Source organism: Harmonia axyridis, chromosome 6, assembly GCF_914767665.1.
Source record: "Harmonia axyridis chromosome 6, icHarAxyr1.1, whole genome shotgun sequence".
NCBI lineage: Eukaryota > Metazoa > Arthropoda > Insecta > Coleoptera > Coccinellidae > Harmonia > Harmonia axyridis.
The window spans coordinates 830,694-851,448 of NC_059506.1; the positions used below are offsets into that span (position 1 = coordinate 830,694).

General features: G+C 32.9%; 1 protein-coding gene across 1 annotated transcript in view; it reads left to right on the plus strand.

Annotated features, from left to right (window-relative positions):
• Positions 1–20,755, plus strand: part of LOC123682615 (protein bicaudal C) — a 165,131-nt gene that overhangs the window by 2,142 nt on the left and 142,234 nt on the right. The window contains exons 2-4 of the mRNA XM_045621348.1: positions 4,039–4,082; positions 5,868–6,017; positions 14,150–14,362. Of these exons, the coding sequence (XP_045477304.1) occupies positions 4,039–4,082; positions 5,868–6,017; positions 14,150–14,362 (407 nt within the window). The remainder of the gene's footprint in view (positions 1–4,038; positions 4,083–5,867; positions 6,018–14,149; positions 14,363–20,755) is intronic.

Sequence of the window (20,755 nt, forward strand, 5' to 3'; positions counted from 1 at the left end):
AGATGATTTTGACCCTTATCCAATTTTCTTTGGGTCGGATCTGTATTACATTTAGATAGTTTAATTAACAACATGCAATACATTTCGATAAGAAAATCAACTTACCCATCTTGAACTAAATGGAACATATCAGAAACAAAGCAAGAAACCAGTAATAATTGTTTACATATTTCAATTCATAATAATTTAACGAAAGTATCATTTAATGAAAGAAAAATCAAATGATTATTCGAAAGTAAATGAAAATTAATGAAGTAAGTGTTCGAAATGTCCACCATTTGATAAAATGCACTTCACGGTTCTGGAACCTATACTTCTTATACATTTGCTTGTTTCGTCTCCTTGATTACCTTCCAATACATTCTCAATCTTCACGCGAGGAATCACTATTGTTGGATTTGTCATTTGTTCCGTTGAAACAAATAACTGAATCGAACGTTATTTTGAGATCATTACGATATAATTTTTGTAAGGCTTGGTATTCAAATTTAAAATCATTTATTCGCGTCTCTTGACTTTTTTATTAACAGTACTTAGTTTTTGATAAATTCCATTCACTGGCCACAGTTCTCGATTTTTTTTCTAGGTTCAATTGAATTTGGTTCAGAACATTGATATTGTTGATAGACTTGTTTTTTCTTACATACACAATAGGTAGTATCTAAATTTGGATAACAGTCAAAATCACCTGAAAATCAACTTTGAATGACATTGTATGATATATCGTTGAATTCAGCGTTAAAAATCATTTCGAAAAGTGTCATGAAATATACAGATCCGTATTGAAAAAAATGAGGTTGAGGGTGGCCCAGAGAGTACGAAACGTTGGATACAAAATCTGATTACGTCAAATTGAGGATAATTTAATGTCGAATAAAAAGTTCCTGTAACATTTTTTGATAATATTTGAAATAAAGTGGGAAAAAAAGAAAAATCAAAATGACAAAATTTACTTTACTTATGATATCTCAATAACCGGCCCTAATAATCTCGATTTGTTTGGACTGCTTGACAATGCTTCTATGCATGCAACTTTTTCTCCATTTGACCGACCTTCTAACTCTTATGGTTTTAAAGTTACCATTACCATTAAAAAAGTGGCCACTCTGTTTACAGAGGGGTGTATCTGAATAACACAGAAAAAATGTGAGGGGTGATTCTGTGATGAAAATTAAGGTGGATATTTGGTATAAAATTTTTTGAATAACCTCCCCTCGGAAATATTACACCCCACCGAAGATTTACAGAAACATTGTTTTTCTTTTTTATTTTCCATATTTATAAGACACGAAACTTGGTGAATATTATTTGTCAATAAAACTACACATTTCGGAATTTTGTCAACCCTGAAGTATGCTTAGAAGGGGTTGAGGTAATCAACCCCTAAAATATTTTTATAACAATTTTTTTTTAGATGGAAATTTTCCTTTTTAAAAACATGGCTAAAAAACCTAATTTAGTTACTAACATTTTTTTTACAAATTTTTTCGAAGGGGATCTACGAGAAAAATAGGAATGTATTGCAAACTCATGTTAGATAGCATTTTATTGAACAGGAGCCAACCAAATCACTCCTTAGATTTTTTCTATGTTATTCAGATACACCTCTTATACCCTTATTCATTGATATTAATGATATTATGAATTCCTGTAGATCAATATTACGATTCTGAAATTGATGTTGAAGGTTCATTAGATGTATTACATTAACTAATTTAATGAACAGTAATACATCATTGATACCAAGTACAACCGATCAATAAATGAACCGAAATTTGTAATAATGAACATAACAATAATGAACAGTAATACATTATTGATACCAAGTACAACCGATCAATAAATGAACCGAAATTTGTAATAATGAACATTTCATTGGTTTAATGGAAGTTGTTCCTAGATTCAATAATAATAATTTATCATAAAGATGAATTTTTGAATGATTATGAATGTTTCTGTTCATCGGTTGAAGAATGATAACTGAAATTCATCAATACAATCAACCTTTTCATGGAATGGACTAGTTTTCATTTTTTTGTTAAGGCTTAATTCTGAAAATTTAAGTAAAATGAAACAAAAATGTGGAAGAATCATTGAAATATCTTTAAAAATGAAAAAGTTATGGGACTTTGAAGTTGCGCTTGGAAGAATAATTTCATAGTCTAGTGTGTGACGTCACGCCACTTACACGAGGCGACTGGTATTCGCAGAGTGCTTACAAATTTATTGGTGTACAATCACTTGTGCCGTTCGTGTCGTGTTTTGTTCGTTACACGATGGCTGAAATAAAAAAAAATCCTACAAATATTGTATTGTGCCTATGTGTGCAAGCACGACAATTAAAAACCCTAATAAATTGTTTTTTCATGTACCAAATGACATGAATCAAAGGAAGAAGTGGTGCACTTAGATAGAATTGAATCATACCGGATTTTATACGAGCAGTAAACATTACTTTTTTCTCTTTTTACTCCTCACATAAACATGTTTTGCCATTGATAATGGATAGACTTCAACAACCAGTAGTCAACTACAAACTGTTTATGAAACGTTTTTTAAATAAATCATCGTTATAATTTGAACCATGATGAAGCAAACTCAAAAGTAGATAGTTACTTGAAAAGTTTAACTCCTTTTATTTCAGCACTGACATAAGATGGATTTGAAGAAAAAAACTCCATCACTGCGAATAAATCTATTTTAGGCAAATTGTCACTTTGTCCTTTCACGAAGCCTTCTTCCATTATGGTGACAAAACTCGAGTTGAAACTACACTGCACAACTACAAACGGCGCGAGAGCCTTGGCGCGGCTAAGTATTTAAACGTAATTTATGGTGTAGCGATCACAGGCAAGTGGCGTGACGTCACAGACGAGTCGGAGAGCAAAGACGTTCAGCGCTAAAATACGTAAATTTGAATAATCTATTTCTCAGTCATTTATTGATGGATTTTCAAAATTTTTTCACTGATTTATCAGTTTTGCTCTATATTTTAATGACATTTTATCGTGTCATATATAGTATTATCAACATCACTAAACTAGTCCATTTATGATGTACACTTCAAAACATTAAAATATCGTTCAACAATATATTCAACCATATGAATTGCCGTTATTTATCTGAAAATTAAGATATTGAAATAAATAAAAATAGGAAATGTCCAGAAAAGATTAGGCAACGTCTGATTGGTCGTAAACAATCTTGTCTGTCAACGAATCACTCCACGAGGTCTTCTGAATAAAAGCTTACTTTTCATTCACCTCTTCCAATATACAGGGTGGTTCAAAATTCAGTATCAAGATTTCAGGAGTGTATTTTTCAGTCCAAAATGAGAATTTTTTCTCATAAAAAATTTGTCCGTAAACGCTTCGGTACCGAACTACAGAGCGTTAAAGTTTCAAGATTTTTTTTAAATTTTTTCTTCATAGCTCTTCCAGTTTTTGAAATAATAAGATCAAATTTGAAATATGGGTTACGTTTTAGGGTTTTATCCATCATGCTAAGTGATGACCTAAAATATTTAAAACACCGATTGTAGCATATTCAATGATTTCATGAAAAAAAAATGGAATCAAATCTTTGAAAGAACAATTAAATTTCATTTGTGCTTTATTCATGATCATTTGATGCAATGCAAAAAACTTTATCTTCATCTGAAAACCCTAATTTCAGCACATTCTAGATACTTTTGAGGTTTCAATAAGAAACTTTTGATATATTTAAGGGATAAATGACGAATGTATGTGAATTTTATATTCAATACTTAAATCCATGTGAACTAATAACAGTACTAGCTATTACGTGAAAGACACAGGTTGAAAATGAAATGCTAAAAGCATACTTCAAAAATTACATCAGATAGACGAAATCTGAGTGATTTTTCCCAAAAATTAACCTGGAACAGTTGAAAATACGCAAATCTTCTACTGTGTTATGTACGAATGTGTTGCGGTTTCGAAAATATGGTTTCTTTAAAACTTTAACTATAAAATTTTTTCAATGTGTTTCTAACGAACTTTCATTGAAAATTTTCAGGCGACAATGAAGCACTTATTCCAGCTGATGTATTTTTCGAGAAGGTTAGTATATCTTTTGTAAAGTTTTATTCTCGCTTACTGAATTCTTGTCATTTATTTTGATGAAATCATGCGAATATTAATACTTGTTTTGAATTTGATTCGCTCGCTTGATTTGATTTTTTTCAGGTAAAATACAGTTAGGCAACAATTATATCGGTTAAATTCATTTTCACTTCTATAAGGAAAAACAAACTCACTTAAATATTCAAATGATCGGTCTATAACTCTCGTAAATTTTTGGCTAGATTCAAATTTTGACAAAGATGTCTGCAAATGTATTAAATAATTTCAGTATGATTGAATTGATGTCCATTTCGAACTTCTTACAAGAATTCAGACTATTTTTCGATTTTTTCACGTGTGATCTCCATTTCATTTTGTCAAAATGAATGTGTCCAAATGTTTTGATGATTTCTTTGATTCGGCTTATTGATATATTGATACTAAAGGGCGCTTTTTTTAGAGCTATAGAACTTTGAATATGATTTCTGGCATATGACCGCCACGGCTGGCTCGGATGTAGTCCAATCTGGACGTCCAATTTTCGATGACTTTTTCCAACATTTGTGGCCATATATCGGCAATAACACGGCGAATGTTGTCTTCCAAATGGTCAAGGGTTTGTGGCTTATCCGCATAGACCAATGACTTTACATAGGCGTACAGAAAGTAGTCTAGCGGTGTTAAATCACAAGATCTTGGAGGCTAATTCACAGGTCCAAAACGTGAAATTAGGCGGTCACCAAACGTGTCTTTCAATAAATCGATTGTGGCACGAGCTGTGTGACATGTTGCGCCGTCTTGTTGAAACCACAGCTCCTGGACATCATGGCTGTTCAATTCAGGAATGAAAAAGTTAGAAATCATGGCTCTATACCGATCACCATTGACTGTAACGTTCTGGCCATCATCGTTTTTGAAGAAGTACGGACCAATGATTCCACCAGCCCATAAAGCGCACCAAACAGTCAGTTTTTCTGGATGTAACGTTGTTTCGACCTACACTTGAGGATTAGCTTCACTCCAAATGCGGCAGTTTTGTTTGTTGACGTAGCCATTCAACCAGAAGTGCGCTTCATCGCTAAACAAAATAAAATGGACGTAGTGCGCGATACGTATTCCGCACAGAACCATTATTTTCGAAATAAAATTGCACTATTTGCAAGCGTTGTTCAGGCGTGAGTCTATTCATGATGAATTGCCAAACCAAACTGAGAATAAATCACTTGACAGCTGTTAAATCGGTCACCATCTTGAACAGTAATGCCAACTTAAAGTTATATACCTCGAAAAAAAAAACACCAGTTACTAGCCCAAAATTTACAAGAGTTATCGACCAATCGAGCACTATTGACTCATCCTGTATATGTGTGCGTACGAATTTGAACAATTATTACTGATTTCAGTATGAGAAAACCATTTGAATAATGAACTTTTTTTTTATTTGTACGAAAATGTTATAGTCTCAGATAGTCCAAATAAAAATTATGATAGTTATGAGATTCAGTTTCGATTGTAATTTGGTCGAAGATCGTTATCAATTTTTGTTAAGATTTGTGGAGGCTGCTGGAATCAATCTGATCGAACATATTCGATGTTGTTCGTGTCCGGTGAACATGGTGGTTACTCCATTTTCTATTTGTACCAAAATCTTGATATTCAAACAGTAAAAAAACTGCAATGAAATTTTTCCAGAATATTTTAGGAGCTTACAAATATCTACTTGTATTTTGGAACAATGTAGAACAATATGATAAAGTACGACTCACTCATTGGTCTTTTTAGGTGATGGAGGATACAGACACTTTCATAAGATGGCCAAATAAGTTGAAGATAGGAGCGAAATCAAAGAAGGATCCCCATGTTAGGATAGCTGGACGTCCAGACGATGTTGCAGCTGCTAAAGAGAGAATAATGACAATTCTGGATACGAGGGTAAGCATTTCATTCATCTCCATCAATCTGGAATGATTTGGAAATAATTCTCATTTACAACTCAAAAAGTAAATTATCTTTCAAAGTTCGCATAAATTAAAAATTCGATAAAACATGGGCGTCAAGAGCTTTTGAACTTCTTTTTTCAGATGAAACCATAGAAATATTGAGACTCTTAGATGAAAAAAAGGTTTTTGACAATTTTCCATTATTTATATACGATGTTATATATTTTTGAAATCAGGAAAAATTAAGCTTTCAAAAAGTGTCACAGAAATCTAGTGTTCCCATTTGAGAAAACATATCTTTGGTTCACAGCTTCGTAATTAAAAATCCTGCTGAATAGACGAGCACGCCACTGGATTCTATGTAAAAAAGTGCCTGTAAGATGTTTTGATTAGAGCTCTATCATCAGTATTAGCGGAGATATAAATGTTTTTCTATATCGCCATTTTTCCAATTTTCACTCGAAAACAAAAGAAGGTTGCCGAAAATGAATACTACTCTTGTTAGTTTCTCAGAAAGAGAGAACGAGAATGGGGTATCAGATTTTGTCTATCTCCTCTGGTTCAAAAGTTGTGGTGCTAAAACATCGAAATTTAACCACCCTGTACATTTGACACTTCAGGCACAATTTTTTACCCAATAGCGAATGGTTGCCGTAACCATAACACCGTTTATCCAAAATTTGTCAAATGCCTTTCAATTTATACAAGGTGATTCACCGCGATGGCCTATTAGATATTTATGAGAACTAATCATTATTTTGTGCTACAAAATTGGCATCTTGGGGTTTGAGACTGTGATCTTCCTCTCTAAAATATTTTCAGACCTCTACAACTTCCGGTTATACTGGAAACAGGCTTCCACTTCCTTTTTTCAAATGGCACACCCAGCATATTATTGCATCATTAGATAGCTTTTTTGATCAAAACTCACATTTTTCCGTATATTTCTGCAGAGAAAATTTTTCGGAAACACCTTTTTCCTACAACTGCTATGAAAAGTAGCGTATTCTTCATAGCTCACTCAATTTCAAAACTATGTATTGCTTATACTGTGGGAAATATTATTTCTCACGGCACTTTGCCCACACCTCGCTTGGTAGTCCAATGAAATTGGGCTTTTGAGTCGTTTCTATGGAAACGCAATAAATTAGCACATACCGTCAACGAAGGTCATTTTGATTTGAATCAAGTCCATTACTTGAATTATTGAAATTTGTGCAGTTGTAGGAAAAGTATAGTGTGCAACATGTGGAGAAAGTCCTTTTCTCGCTCGTGTATTTGCGGCACGAGCCTGAAAGGCGAGTGCTGCAAACTTCCACACTCGCGAGAAAAGTTGGACTTTCCCCACTTGTTGCACAATATACTATTTCATTTTTGATTCTGCCAATACGTAGTATTGTAAGACTGTTTGCGGTTTGGACCAAAAATGTACAGGGTGTTTATGAGAAGATCCAGAACTTGCACAACTCAAATTCTTGAAAACTCAAGATTTTCGAATTAGAACCTATATTTTTTATTATTTCAGTCGATTCTACGTAAAAATTGAAAGGGGTTAATCATGCAAACCCTATACCTAAAATAAATACTTCAAAAGTTATCGAGGAAGAACCTTAAATGAGGAAAAACCCCAATTCCTTACTGTGTGAAGTAGTCTGTGACTTTCGGAAACTAAAATTGGATGTTTCGATAACTAAATTTTATATTTCATGAATTATAATTAATTTTCAATTGGGATCGTTGAGAAATCCATAAACCAATAAAATTTTTAATTACGAATAATTGATTCCAATTCTTGAAATGACGAATTTAGTTATCGAAACATCGAATTTTTTTTGGTGTTTCCACACACAGTTAGAAATTGCGTTTTTTCTCATTTGAAGTTCATCCTCGATAACTTTTAAAGTATTCATTTTAGGTATAGGGTTTGCTTGAACACCCCCCTCTATCTTTTTATGCGTAAAATTTACTGAAATAATAAAAATATAGGTAGGTTCTAATTTGAAAATCTTACGTTTTGATGAATTTACACTTGTCCAAGTTCATGATCTTCTGAATTGATAAACACTGCGAACAGATTTATAATAATAAGTATTTGCAGAATCTGAAATGATAAAGGTTTATTCGAAAAAAAAATTTCTGCAGAAATATTAAAAAAATGTTTGCCACTATTTTTTCGTAAGAATTCCATTAACTCATGAACTGTTGATTTTTAACACAAGGTATGACATATAGCTGAATTGTCACAAAAAATCTATCTAATGATGCAATAATATACTGGGTGTGCCATTTGCAATAAGGAAGTAGTAGTCTGTTTCCGGTACAACCGGAAGTTGTAGAGATCTGAAAATAGTAGTAGTAACAGTCCTTTATTGTTCATAAACAAACAAATGGCCATCGACTGAAAATATTTTATGGAGAAACATCATTGTCTCAAACCCCAACATGCAATTTTTCAGTACAAAATTATGATTAGTTTTATTCATAAACTTCTAATAGGCCATCGCGGTGAATCACCCTGTATATAAAACAGGATCAATGGATTTTATGTAAGTTCAAACGACTGCACCAAATTGGATAATTATTTTGTTGTTGTGTTGATTACTGTCTTGAGAAGGTTTATACAACAGAATATTTTTGAAAAACTCGTTCACTCCAACTAACAATCATAGTATAATTTTATACTTCAAGGGATGTATTTTGGGTTGCCTGATAGAACGTGCAGAGTCGGGGTGGGCAAGAGTATAATTTGACACTTCGTAGGATGTTTTTTGGGTTGCCTGACAGAATGTGCGAAGCCGCGGGCAGCTGGTATCTAGTAATGCATAATTATATTTATATATTCGTTGAAATTTTTCGATATTTCTGTAACTACACAAATTAGTTGCATAACAATATTATGTTTTGCCAAACTGGAAATCGTTTAGCTAGTTTTTGTTCAGAAACTTTCCTATTTCATCTTTACACTAATTGATTGTTTTATCTATACTCTTAATTTATTGTTTTATCTATACACTTAATTTATTATTTTATCTATACACTTAATTTGTTATTTTATCTCACCATACACCTAATTTATAATTTTATCTATATTCTAGATCGTTATGCATTTCACTTACTCAAACTGATTCTGCACAATACTCCCTATACAGGGTGATTCACCGGGATGGCCTATTAGACGTTTATGGGAAACTAATAATAATTTTGAGCTGAAAATTTGCATATCGGAGTTTGAAATAATGATCTTTCTCCCTAAAATATTTTCAAATCTCTACAGCTTCCGGTTATACCGGAAACAGAGTACTACTGCCTTATTTCAAATGGCATACCCAGTATATTATTGCATCATTAGATAGCTTTTTTGATGACAATTTCGGCAATATGCCATACCTTGGGTAAAAATTCAACGGTTCATGAGTTATTGGGATTCTTATGAAAAAAAAGGTGGCGATGAGGACTCACATTTTTTTGAATATTTCAGCAGAAAAAGCTGAACTGAAATTCGATATTTGGATAACTAAATTTTACATTTCATGAATTTTAATTAATTTTTCGTTGGGATTGTTGAGAAATCCATAAACCAATAGAATTTTCAATTACGAATAATTCATTACAATTCTTGATATGTCAAATTTAGTTATGAAAACATCGAATTTTAGTTTCTTTCTGTGTTTTTCGGAAATCGCAGACTACTCCACACAGTTATAAATAGCGGTTTTCCCTCATTTGAAGTTCTTCCTCGATAACTCTCAAAGTATTCATTTTAGGTATAGGGTTTGCTTAAGTAACCCCCACTATTTTTGTACGTAGTATCGACTGAAATAATAAAAAATATAGGTTCTAATTCGAAAATCTTGAGTTTTGATGAATTTGAGTTGTCCAAATTCATGATCCTGTTATGAACACCCTGTACATTTTTGGCCCAAACCGCAAACAGTCTTATAATACTATGTATTTGCGGAATCGAAAAAAAAAGCTCTTTCTGCGGTAATATTAAAAACAAGTGAGTCCTCATCGTCACAATTTTTTTCATATAAGAATCCCAATAACTTATGAACCGTTGAGTTTTTCCCAAGGTAGGGCATATTGCCGAAATTATCATCAAAAAAGCTATCTAATGATGCAATAATATACTGGGTGTACCATTTGAAATAAGGAAGTAGAAGTCTGTTTCCGGTACTACAGGAAGTTGTAGAGATCTGAAAATATTTTAGGCAGAAAGATCATTGTCTCAATATGCAAATTTTCAGCTCAAAATTATGATTAGTCTTCCATAAACGTCTAATAGGTCATCCCGGTGAATCACCCTGTATAATTCTGTTTTAGCGTTGTTTTGAGTTTTGTTAAATTTTGTACCAATTTATCTATCATTATAGTTATGACCTGTGTAATCAATTCTTGAAATTGTAAGAACACCAATAAATTCTCTCTCTCTCTTTCTATTCTGTCATGTTATTATTTGCCTGAAGCAAAGAATTCTTGGCGCCCTTACGTTGTTTTTAAGAATTAGAGATGAAAAATGTAAAGGCGACCAGCAAACTGGGCCGAAGTGCCGCCCCTCAAATATAGAGGCACCTGAAACGGTCACTTCACTGTCGAAAATTTTACTTAGTGCAGATAGTAGGTAAAGATATCGACCCAAAGTCCGAAATTCGTTAGGTAAATCGCCTTTCTTTCCATGCTTTCAAATAGGCTGTTTTCCAAGAAAAAGGCCAATATTGAAGTTTTATTATAGCGTTAGTAATATACATACATAATCTTCCTTATTTCCTTTCTAGGCAAGGGCTAGGAAGGTTTTTGAAAAGTTTGTTGTCAATTTCGTCTATTCTGGGAGATTTACGGTTCTTTAATGACTTAATGATATTTGTAATTTCGGAAGGATCCGACAGTTTTATTTCAGTTTCGGAATTTCTATCATAGTTGTAGATGAAATCTTCAACTTCTTGGATTATTTCCTGCTGCTCTATTGTATTGCTATTATGCCCGCCACTCACGAGGCGTTTTTTCGAACGTTTGGAAGTAGATTGAAATAAACATTCATTAATTTCTCTTGAAATATACTCGTTTTCTTTAATATCAAAATGACAGCTCTTTTTGGAAAACCCCTTCAGTATAACAACTGATATTTTAGCTAATTTCATTTCAAATTAGCTAATAACATTTATAGTTTCCGACATATTTTTTGATACGACTTTCGGCTTTTTCATTCGATACGTAAACAGAAAATTACAGGCTAGGACAATCAAATTGGTAATGAAAAAAATTATTTTGAGTAATTTGGTTCGAACTTTCAAATCTCATTTTCTTAAATTACAGATATGAGTACACGTTGCAAAAAAAAATTTTATTTGTTTCTCATTTGTAAACGTCAGTTTCCAAAAACACAATATTAATCAAGAAAGTTTATTTTATCAAGTCACTAACTTGTAAAACTGACAGTTAACTTGCAAAATTTTTACAAGTTAGTAGTGTTATTTACATTAGAAAATTTTGTTTTATCGTCATATATGTTGAAAATCATGGTACAATTGTTATTTCCAGAAACACAGATTTTGATGATGAAAGAGTTGATACTGATGATGATGAACCATCAGTTGTTAAATTTTTTGTTTGCCGCAATGTCACAATAACGTATTTTCCCATATCTTCTACATCATTCATGTTTAAGGAGAGAATTTCGTCACATCGACAACATCCAAAATATTGTTACAATTTTCGCCAGCAACCACTGGTCATCAGAAGCATGTGAAAGAAATTGTTCAGCCTCTTCTTTACTTAATACCTTGGCCTTTTTTGGCGTATAACGATAATTTTTTCGTTTCAGAAACGCTATTACCTTTTGAAATCTGCAAATGACAACTAAACGTCATATTTTTCAATAAATTTTTCAAGGAAAACAAACCTGCGAACAGGGGCATATTCTTTCATTTTCAAGCAGCTTTTCAGCATAGACCATTTTGCCCATAAAGTATTAGGGCTGAATCTAGCTGATAATTGATTCAAGAAGACCAACAAAACATCTTCAGTTACCCCAATCACACTATTTTTGTTTTGTCACTTTTTGAAGTCGTCGTATTCTCGCTCGTACCTTGAAGCTGATTTTGCTGGTAATAAACTTGAAGCTACACTACTGGCTGCCTCAATAATTTCTTTTGGTACATTCATTCTCGCTTTCGGCGAAACAAATGTAAAGAAAAATAAACAGACATGTTCATGGCAACGCTTCCATAGCTTACATATATGTCTATGATAGCTTACGACATTTGAAACAAATTATTGAGATTTTTTTGGAATTTATCTAACATTTTTACAAAAGAGAAACAAATAAAATATAAAACAATACACGCAAGGTAACGGGTTTTACTGGCTCAAGGAGGTAACTGACTCGCCTGCGGCTCGTCAATTATATCCTCCATTCGCCAGTAAAAACCCTCTTACCTTGCTAGTAATGTTATATACTATTTTCGATTAGATTTTCACATCGGTAAAAATACTGATTGACTAGGAACACTACTACATTTCATGGAAGAAAGATCTCTTCATAAAAAGAAACAAATTTTGGACATATGCCAGACAAAAACTGAAAGTAAATATCCAAATCCTCTAATTGGATTATTATTTTCAATAATAATCCTTTGGTATCGGTAACAATTTTTTATTACTAATTCGATTGTCCTAGCCTGTAATTTTCTGTTTACGTATCGAATGAAAAATCCGAAAGTCGTATCAAAAAATATGTCAGAAACTATAAATGTTATTAGCTAATTTGAAATGAAATTAGTTAAAATATTAGTTGTTATACTGAAGGGGTTTTCCAAAAAGAGCTGTCATTTTGATATTAAAGAAAACGAGTATATTTTAAGAGAAATTAATGAATGTTTATTTCAATGTAGAGGAAGATTTGTCAATAACGATGGAAAACGATATCGGCCCAATAGAAATTTACATCTACTCTTTTATTCTGTAATTTTCCTTTGGAATATTCTACTAGTTCCCCATGGGCTTTATTTTTGATATTCCTGTTTGCGTATGCTGAACTTTTTATTTTCCATCGACAGGTTTTCTGCCTATATATTTCGATGAAACCTATTAAAAATTCTTTCATCTTGCACAAGAATTTAGTACGCTACGAAGTTCCGACGGTACCTGATAAATTGCCAGCTGTCTGTGACCATCTGAAATCCGACCCGGATACTCAATAAAACAACCTCTTGAGTGGCAGGTTTCGATGGCAGCAAGGGTAAACTAGCCACCATTTGGACGCAAGCTATTTTGACGCCTGCTTTCAAACGCTCGAAAAAATGCCTCGTGAGTGGCGGGCATTTAGATGTTACTTCTACAAAATTTTTAGCTAAAGGTTTGCTTTTGCTGGGTCTGTTGTGTATTGTCTATCAACGTCAATAATCGTGTAAATTGTTGGTGTAATTTGATGGTATTCATTAATGATCTGACGCAAATTATCCAGTGCTAGTGTAAATCTTGGATTTCATAGACCCCATAGAAAAAAGTCTAGTGGAGCCTGATCCGGTGATCTAGGTGGCCACTCAATATGTCCCTTTTCTCCAATCCAGGCGTGAGGAAAATTTTCATCTAAGAACTGAGGTTGAACGAAATGAGGTGGTGCGTCATCCTGTTGGAAAATGATCGTTTGATGGTCTTCTGCATTCTCCAATAGTTGCACGAGAGCTGGATAAGATAGCGTTCTCCAATAGAGCTGAATATTTTCGGCCAGTGAGATTACCGGGGATAAAAAAGGCTGATTATGTGATTTCCATAAATGATGACGTCATCGGCTTTTTTTAATGGGGAAGTATGTCATATGACACCTCAATTTGAAGGTTTGGTGCATAAACCCACCATAAAAACGGGATGACAATTATGACATAACATTGTCTGTCAAAACATTCGTATTTATGATTGGTCAAAAACAAAAAGTATTGTCGTAGGCTTTCTATCTGTCCACGTGCAAGTTCCATGATCTCCAACAGACCTCTGCTTCCTTTAATTATCGACAGTGTGGGCCTTAAAATGCTGCTTTCCGTATGGTGCTTGTTTTCTTTTATCATCAGCGTATTATTTCCAAAAACAGGCCAAACAGAACGGATGTTATTATTTGTTTTCTTTCAGTGTAATCGCATCACGATGAAAATGGATGTAAGCTACACCGATCACTCTCACATTATTGGTAAGGGAGGCTACACAATCAAACGAGTTATGGAGGAGACCCAGTGCCACGTTCATTTCCCTGACTCCAACCGATCCAACCCAACAGAGAAGAGTAACCAGGTCTCAATATCCGGGGACATAGAGGGAGCTGAGAGTGCCAGAAGTCGCGTTAGGGTGAGTCTGCATTTTGTCTGCTACAGGCTTCGTGGTATTCGAGGGTATTATCGAAAACAAAATCGTCAGGTACAGGATGTCCCAAATTCAATGATGAGTGAAAGTATCTTGAGAACTAAAGAGTGTTTTTTTAGAGTTATAGAACTTTAAATTGCAATAAAACAACGATGGATTATTCGATTGACATGAATTTTATTCATCCGCAAGATAATCTTGTGGCATTACATTTTAAATATGATTTCTGGCATATGACCGCCACGGCTGGCTCGGATGTAGTCCAATCTGGACGTCCAATTTTCGATCACTTTTTCCAACATTTGTGGCCGTATATCGGCAATAACACGGCGAATGTTGTCTTCCAAATGGTCAAGGGTTTGTGGCTTATCCGCATAGACCAATTACTTTACATAGCCCCACAGAAAGTAGTCTAGCATTGTTAAATCACAAGATCCTGGAGGCCAATTCACAGGTCCAAAACGTGAAATTAGGCGGTCACCAAACGTGTCTTTCAATAAATCGATTGTGGCACGAGCTGTTGACATGTTGCGCCGTCTTATTGGAACCACAGGTCCTGGACATCATGGCTGTTCAATTCAGGAATGAAAAAGTTAGTAAACATGGCTATATACCGATCACCTTTGACTGTAACGTTCTGGCCATCATCGTTTTGGAAACATTTTTCTGTGATATGTGTCCTTTGCGATTTTTTTTAATGATTCAGTTCAAAAAAATCCTCTCCTTATATATTCCATAAAACACTTTTTATTTCATACATTGCGCTCGAGAAATGCACAATTTCTTTCAGATCTTCGTCAGTAATTTTTTCCAATAAACGGCAAATAACGAGAACTACTCAAGATTAGCTTAGGAAATATACACCAAATGATCATATGTATTAAGAGATACCTCTAAATGAACGATAAAATGAAAAATACAGCATGATTTTTCATTTTGTTGAAGGCCTTCACAATTTGAAGTTCCTAGTTACTTCAATTCGAAAGTTACCCTATATAAGAATGGCCGGACGAAAGGACAGAATCACATTTTAGGACAAATGCGTCATCAGATCAGTGAGTCGAACAATATCGTTTGAGACCCTTAATTTCATTAAAAGGTTTTCTATTTTCTACATCTCGTAGAGAATTGAAACAAGAAAGTAAAGCTTAAAAAGGTTTTTATTTTAACTTAGACAATATTATTTACAAATCGATAACTCAACATGATGAAAATACTCGATAAATAAAAATTGAAAGATTAGAAAATATACACTTGGAATTGAAGTCAATGAAATAACAATAAACTTTGAAAGACTACCGTTAAAATGAAACCATCTTATTTTTTTGGATTAAATACAATTTGTCTTTTTTCTATTTTATACTTGATTGATTTTTTATTTTTTAATTCTTCTCTCTGCATCATCTTCTTGATAGTTTGGGGCTCGGTTTGAGGGTCTAGAAATTGTCTGAATTTGTACCGTTTTCTCAACGGAATGATCTTCATAATATCGCTTATAATATAAAAATTGAACTCTCCTCCAGAGAGGATAGAGAAAAATTTATGACCATCTTCATTTTCGTAAAATATTCTCAGCCCAAGCGCTAAGATTGTTTTTAGCCTAGAGCCGTAATGTTTGTACTCTTTCTCGTTGAATTTAGCAATGCTTGTCCTCAGCTTTGGGTTCGAACAAAGTTTAGCTATTTGTATTTCATTCAAAAAGAAGAATCTTATAAAAGAATACTCTGGTTCAGTTTCGAATTTTTCTATTTTGCGGGACTTCAAACGCTGTAATTCCTCTCTACAATCTATTTCGAGTTGATGATCTTCTTTCATGTAACTAATGGGGTTGTAACCTATTCTAAATTTCCCACTGAAATCTACAATTAACAGATTTTTCAGAATCTTCTGTCTTCTAGGACTACAACCACACAGTAATATTTCATCCAAATATGAAAAGTCGTTATTATTTTTTTTCCTTATGTCAGCCCCGGAATCCCATAATAAATCGAAAAACTGGTTGTAGTCCTCACAATAGTCCACTACAGTGTGCAGAACAGTGTCGCCATAGTCATTTTGAACATTCACATCACCTCCTCTTTGGATTAGTAATTTCGCAAACTCCAGTGCATAAGGTGTTTGTTGATTCTTAGCAATAATATGTAAAGGAGTCCTTCCAAGGTTATCAGGGGCATTGGGATCGCATCCGGCATCCAATAAAATTTCAAGCATTTTCACATTTATCTCACGTTCTTGGTAACATATAACATGAAGTAGAGTTTTGTCTTTAAAATCCTTCGCTCTGAAGTTTGCGCCGATCTCAAGAAGAAATCTCACTTGCTTAATTTGGTTGTTTTTGGCAGCGTAGAATAAAGGAGTTTCCAAATATATGTTCCTTGCGTTCAAATCAGGATAGTATAGTACAATGCATTTTGTGATATCCACACTTGGCAATGAAGCTGCGATGTGCAACGGTGTGTTTTCCAAGTTGAATGATTGTTCCTGATGGTGATCACTAAGTTTCAGAGCGTACTGCACAACATCTAAGTTCTGATAGGCAACAGCTGCTAGAACTGAGGTATTGTTCAGTATGAAGTACGGCGTATGAAGCCCATACGGATTTATCTTAGGATCGTCAACATATCTCATGAACTCTACGAATATTTCGATTAATCTCTCATCTGAAATTAAAGAAAAAAGAATTAAAAAAAACATAATATGAACATTTCTAATAATGATGATATAAATTTACTAAAATATGAAAGTATAATATAAATTAATATAATTACCAAACGCTGATCACAAACAAAATACTATGACTTATTATTTACCTTCTTCTACTTGATAGAATGATGAAACTTATGCTTATGAAATTAAACAATTTATGAGAATGAGAATAAAATTCTAATTTATCAAATATTCACTTGTCTGCGAGTAGGTGACAATTTTAATCAAAAACGATTTCTTGTTTTACCGAAAACCCAACAGGTTTTAATTGAACTTCTGTCGAACAAGTCCTTGCAAGGTTCATTGCAAATGTGTCTTTTAGGAAATTCACTTTAGGTATGACGTTACGTCACATCTAGTGAGATTCAATTACCGAGCAAAAACTTGAAACGTTCACCCATCTGATGTTACTTAATAGTTCTACTGTTCACTACGTTGCCGATGTGTCATTTTGTTAGTAATTCAAATAATTCATTCAAAATTAGTTTGGTTTGCTAATTCAAATAATATAACATTATGCAAAACAAAGCAAAGTTCGAAATCGAACAAAATTCAAAAATTTAAATCCAACGTTTCATGACATCATTTCATTGCTAAGATGAATATACTATAGTAGAACCGTATCTAGGTACTATTGCGCCTGTGGCAATATATTAGGCAGCGCCCCCCATTTTCTAAGATTTTTTTCATCGATTATATTTTCTTATAGTATTTTTTTCATATGTTTTCGTTGAAGTTTCGAAAAAATACACAATATTATACAGGGCGTATATGAATAGTTGCGAAAAATAGGGTGGATCTTCCATATAAACTTTTTTTTGAGCCTACCCTAAAAATGGCGACGGAAAGATAATTTTCAATTTGTGAAAAGTTTATAATTGTTTCTTTTTGTCACAATTATTTTATATTTGTGCTAATGAAAATCTCAATGAAAATATCGTTTTGACATGCGCCTATTGGAAATATTGGAGGTCGAAAATAATTCCAGCCTCCACAACTCAGGCGTATAATCTATTGATATTTCCTTTACTCAAAAACCGCGAATTTTAGCAGAAAATTACAGCAGACCTGTTTTGTTAAGATTGGATCAGTCTATCCAGAATTAATTTTCTTATTGTAAAATATGAATTAAGAAGAAGTTATTGCGAATAGAGTTTGAGGGTTGGTTTTTTCTACCCCTTGGACTCATAGAGGAGCACCACCAACAATTTTTTGAATGTTTTCTCGCCCTCTTGAAATGTCAATTTCATTTTATTCTGATGAATTTTATGGTTTTCAAAAAAAAATTTAAAAACTACTTTTTGGGCGCCGTCTTTAGGGATCTGTAACATAGCGGGAAGGGGCTGAAAAAAAGTTTGAATGAAAGTCCCCCCTATTTTTTTTCGCGACCATTCATGAACATCATGCATAAATTTACCTATTTTTATTGGAAACATTAAAATACACATACACATACTGAAGATATAAAAAACCGATTGTTATAAAATTGTATGTATACATGAAAACCGAGATCTTTTGAATTATTTCGCCTGCTGCTCCAATCTTTAATTTCCTTTGGTATTTTTGGCGCCCCTGCAGACCTTGCGCCCGTGGCAAGTTCCACCTTTGCCACGTCCTAGATATGGCTCTGGTAACTAGACCTATATCTATTTCACACCGTTCTGATAAGTGAGAATAACAATCCATAATAGTTTGAAGACAAAAAATGGTTTTTACTAGAGACAAAAGAGCTGAAATGAAGTAAATTGACAAGAAAAAAGTTATGGTCACAGTAATTAGTTATTTGGAAAAGTTAACAAAAGAATGATTGTGCTAATCAAAGAAAATTTCAAAGGTGAATTCAATGAAATCAAATCAAATTCAGAAGAAAGTGAGCCTAAATTGGAATGAACAATAAGAAAACTTATGTTTTTTTGTTGGTATTTCTGAAACATGAAATTTGGAACCGAAAGAAAATATTATCACGATATGTAACGATCATGATATGAAGTTAGGAATAAAAATAATATTTCACTTTATACTTGATATAATAACGAACGCCACAGTAACGTATAAACAAGAAACTGAACGCAGACGAGTACAACTACGTTGACAGATAAATGACATAACAATTACATTTTGACAGTCACGACAGACCAAACATGATAAATATGACTAATGATTTCTGATAAAGATAATGTTCTTTTACTAATAGCAAATATTAGTTATATTTATTTTTAAGATGGTTTTTAAATAATGTTGTTATTATATCGCAAATAAAATGTCAAAAAAGGTTGGTTTCATATCTAGAATAAGGGGTAAAATTGATATGAATACGTCACTGATGTTGTTTAGATCATTGGTACTTCCTCATGTGGATTATTGCTCGTCAGTTATGTTTAATTTAAATAAAGGTAGCATAGATAGGTTACAAAAAGTGCAAAATAGAGGTATGAGAATTATTTTGAAATGTAATAAAAGAACTCCCATAAGAAATATGTTAAATTGTTTGAAATTGATGAGTGTCAATCAAAGGATTATTATAGAACATTAGATTCAATATTCAAAGCAAGGAATAAAATGTTACTTGAATATTTGAGTGAAAACCTAAAATTTGCTAATGAGATACATAATTATAATACACGACGTCGAGATGATTTTTACATAGAAAAAGTTAATACTACATCAATGAATAAATCCACCTTTAGCAGGGGATTAGTTATCTTCAATAATCTACCTGAAAAGATCAAATATTGTAATAATTATAGAGAATTCAAAAAATGTTTAATGAGTTATATTTATGAAGAATTTAATTAAGTTAGTGGATTATATTTGTATTGTTTTCAATAGCCGAGTGCTAAATGAAGTTCATTATTATTATTATTATTATTCTGTTTTATATTAGTATAACTTATTAATTTGAAAATATGTAAATTTTAGCCTTTGAAGAAGCCCAAATATTGAATGAAACGTCAGATGAACAAAAATAAAAACAACAAAGACTTCTGAATTTGTCCACTAGTCAATACAACAATTATATTTAGGGGACACGAAACAATCTAACACTACATTGACTAATTAGAAGTTTATGTCAAAATTGGGATGATAGCTGCAGGTTATTCCCCTATTTCATAATTTATCAAGAAAACATGTTATGATTGTACAGCTGTACAGTTTTTGAGTATACAAATTGGACGTTTCTGGCGAATTGAGGCCTTTTTAATGTGAAAATGGAATAAGATTAATCTGTTATTTTTATGATTGTCACTTATACATGCGTCAAAATATTCTTTGATTTGAGTTAGATGAAAAATAATGTCAACAATAAAAATAAATTAGTATTGATTAACTTACCCTTGGATTTCATTACTAAGTCGAGTAATTTGTAGTGATTATCACCCTTTCGTATAGAGGTCGTGGGATTTGCCCCTCTATAAATAAGATATTGAATAATTTCATAGTCTCTATCGGTAAAATTTTGTTTTGTTCCTTTATGCAATAATATTTTCAAAAAGTAATCGATATATTTGAAATTTTTTGTTTTGGGTTTGATATAATTGGTAACATCGTATGTGGAACCAGTATATACAATGAAGTCGTAAAGTCTTCGACACTGACACATAGTAAACTTCGCCATTTTACTCTTGTTTATTCTAAACTCACAATGCATCTTTCGGAGGTAGTAACAAGTCA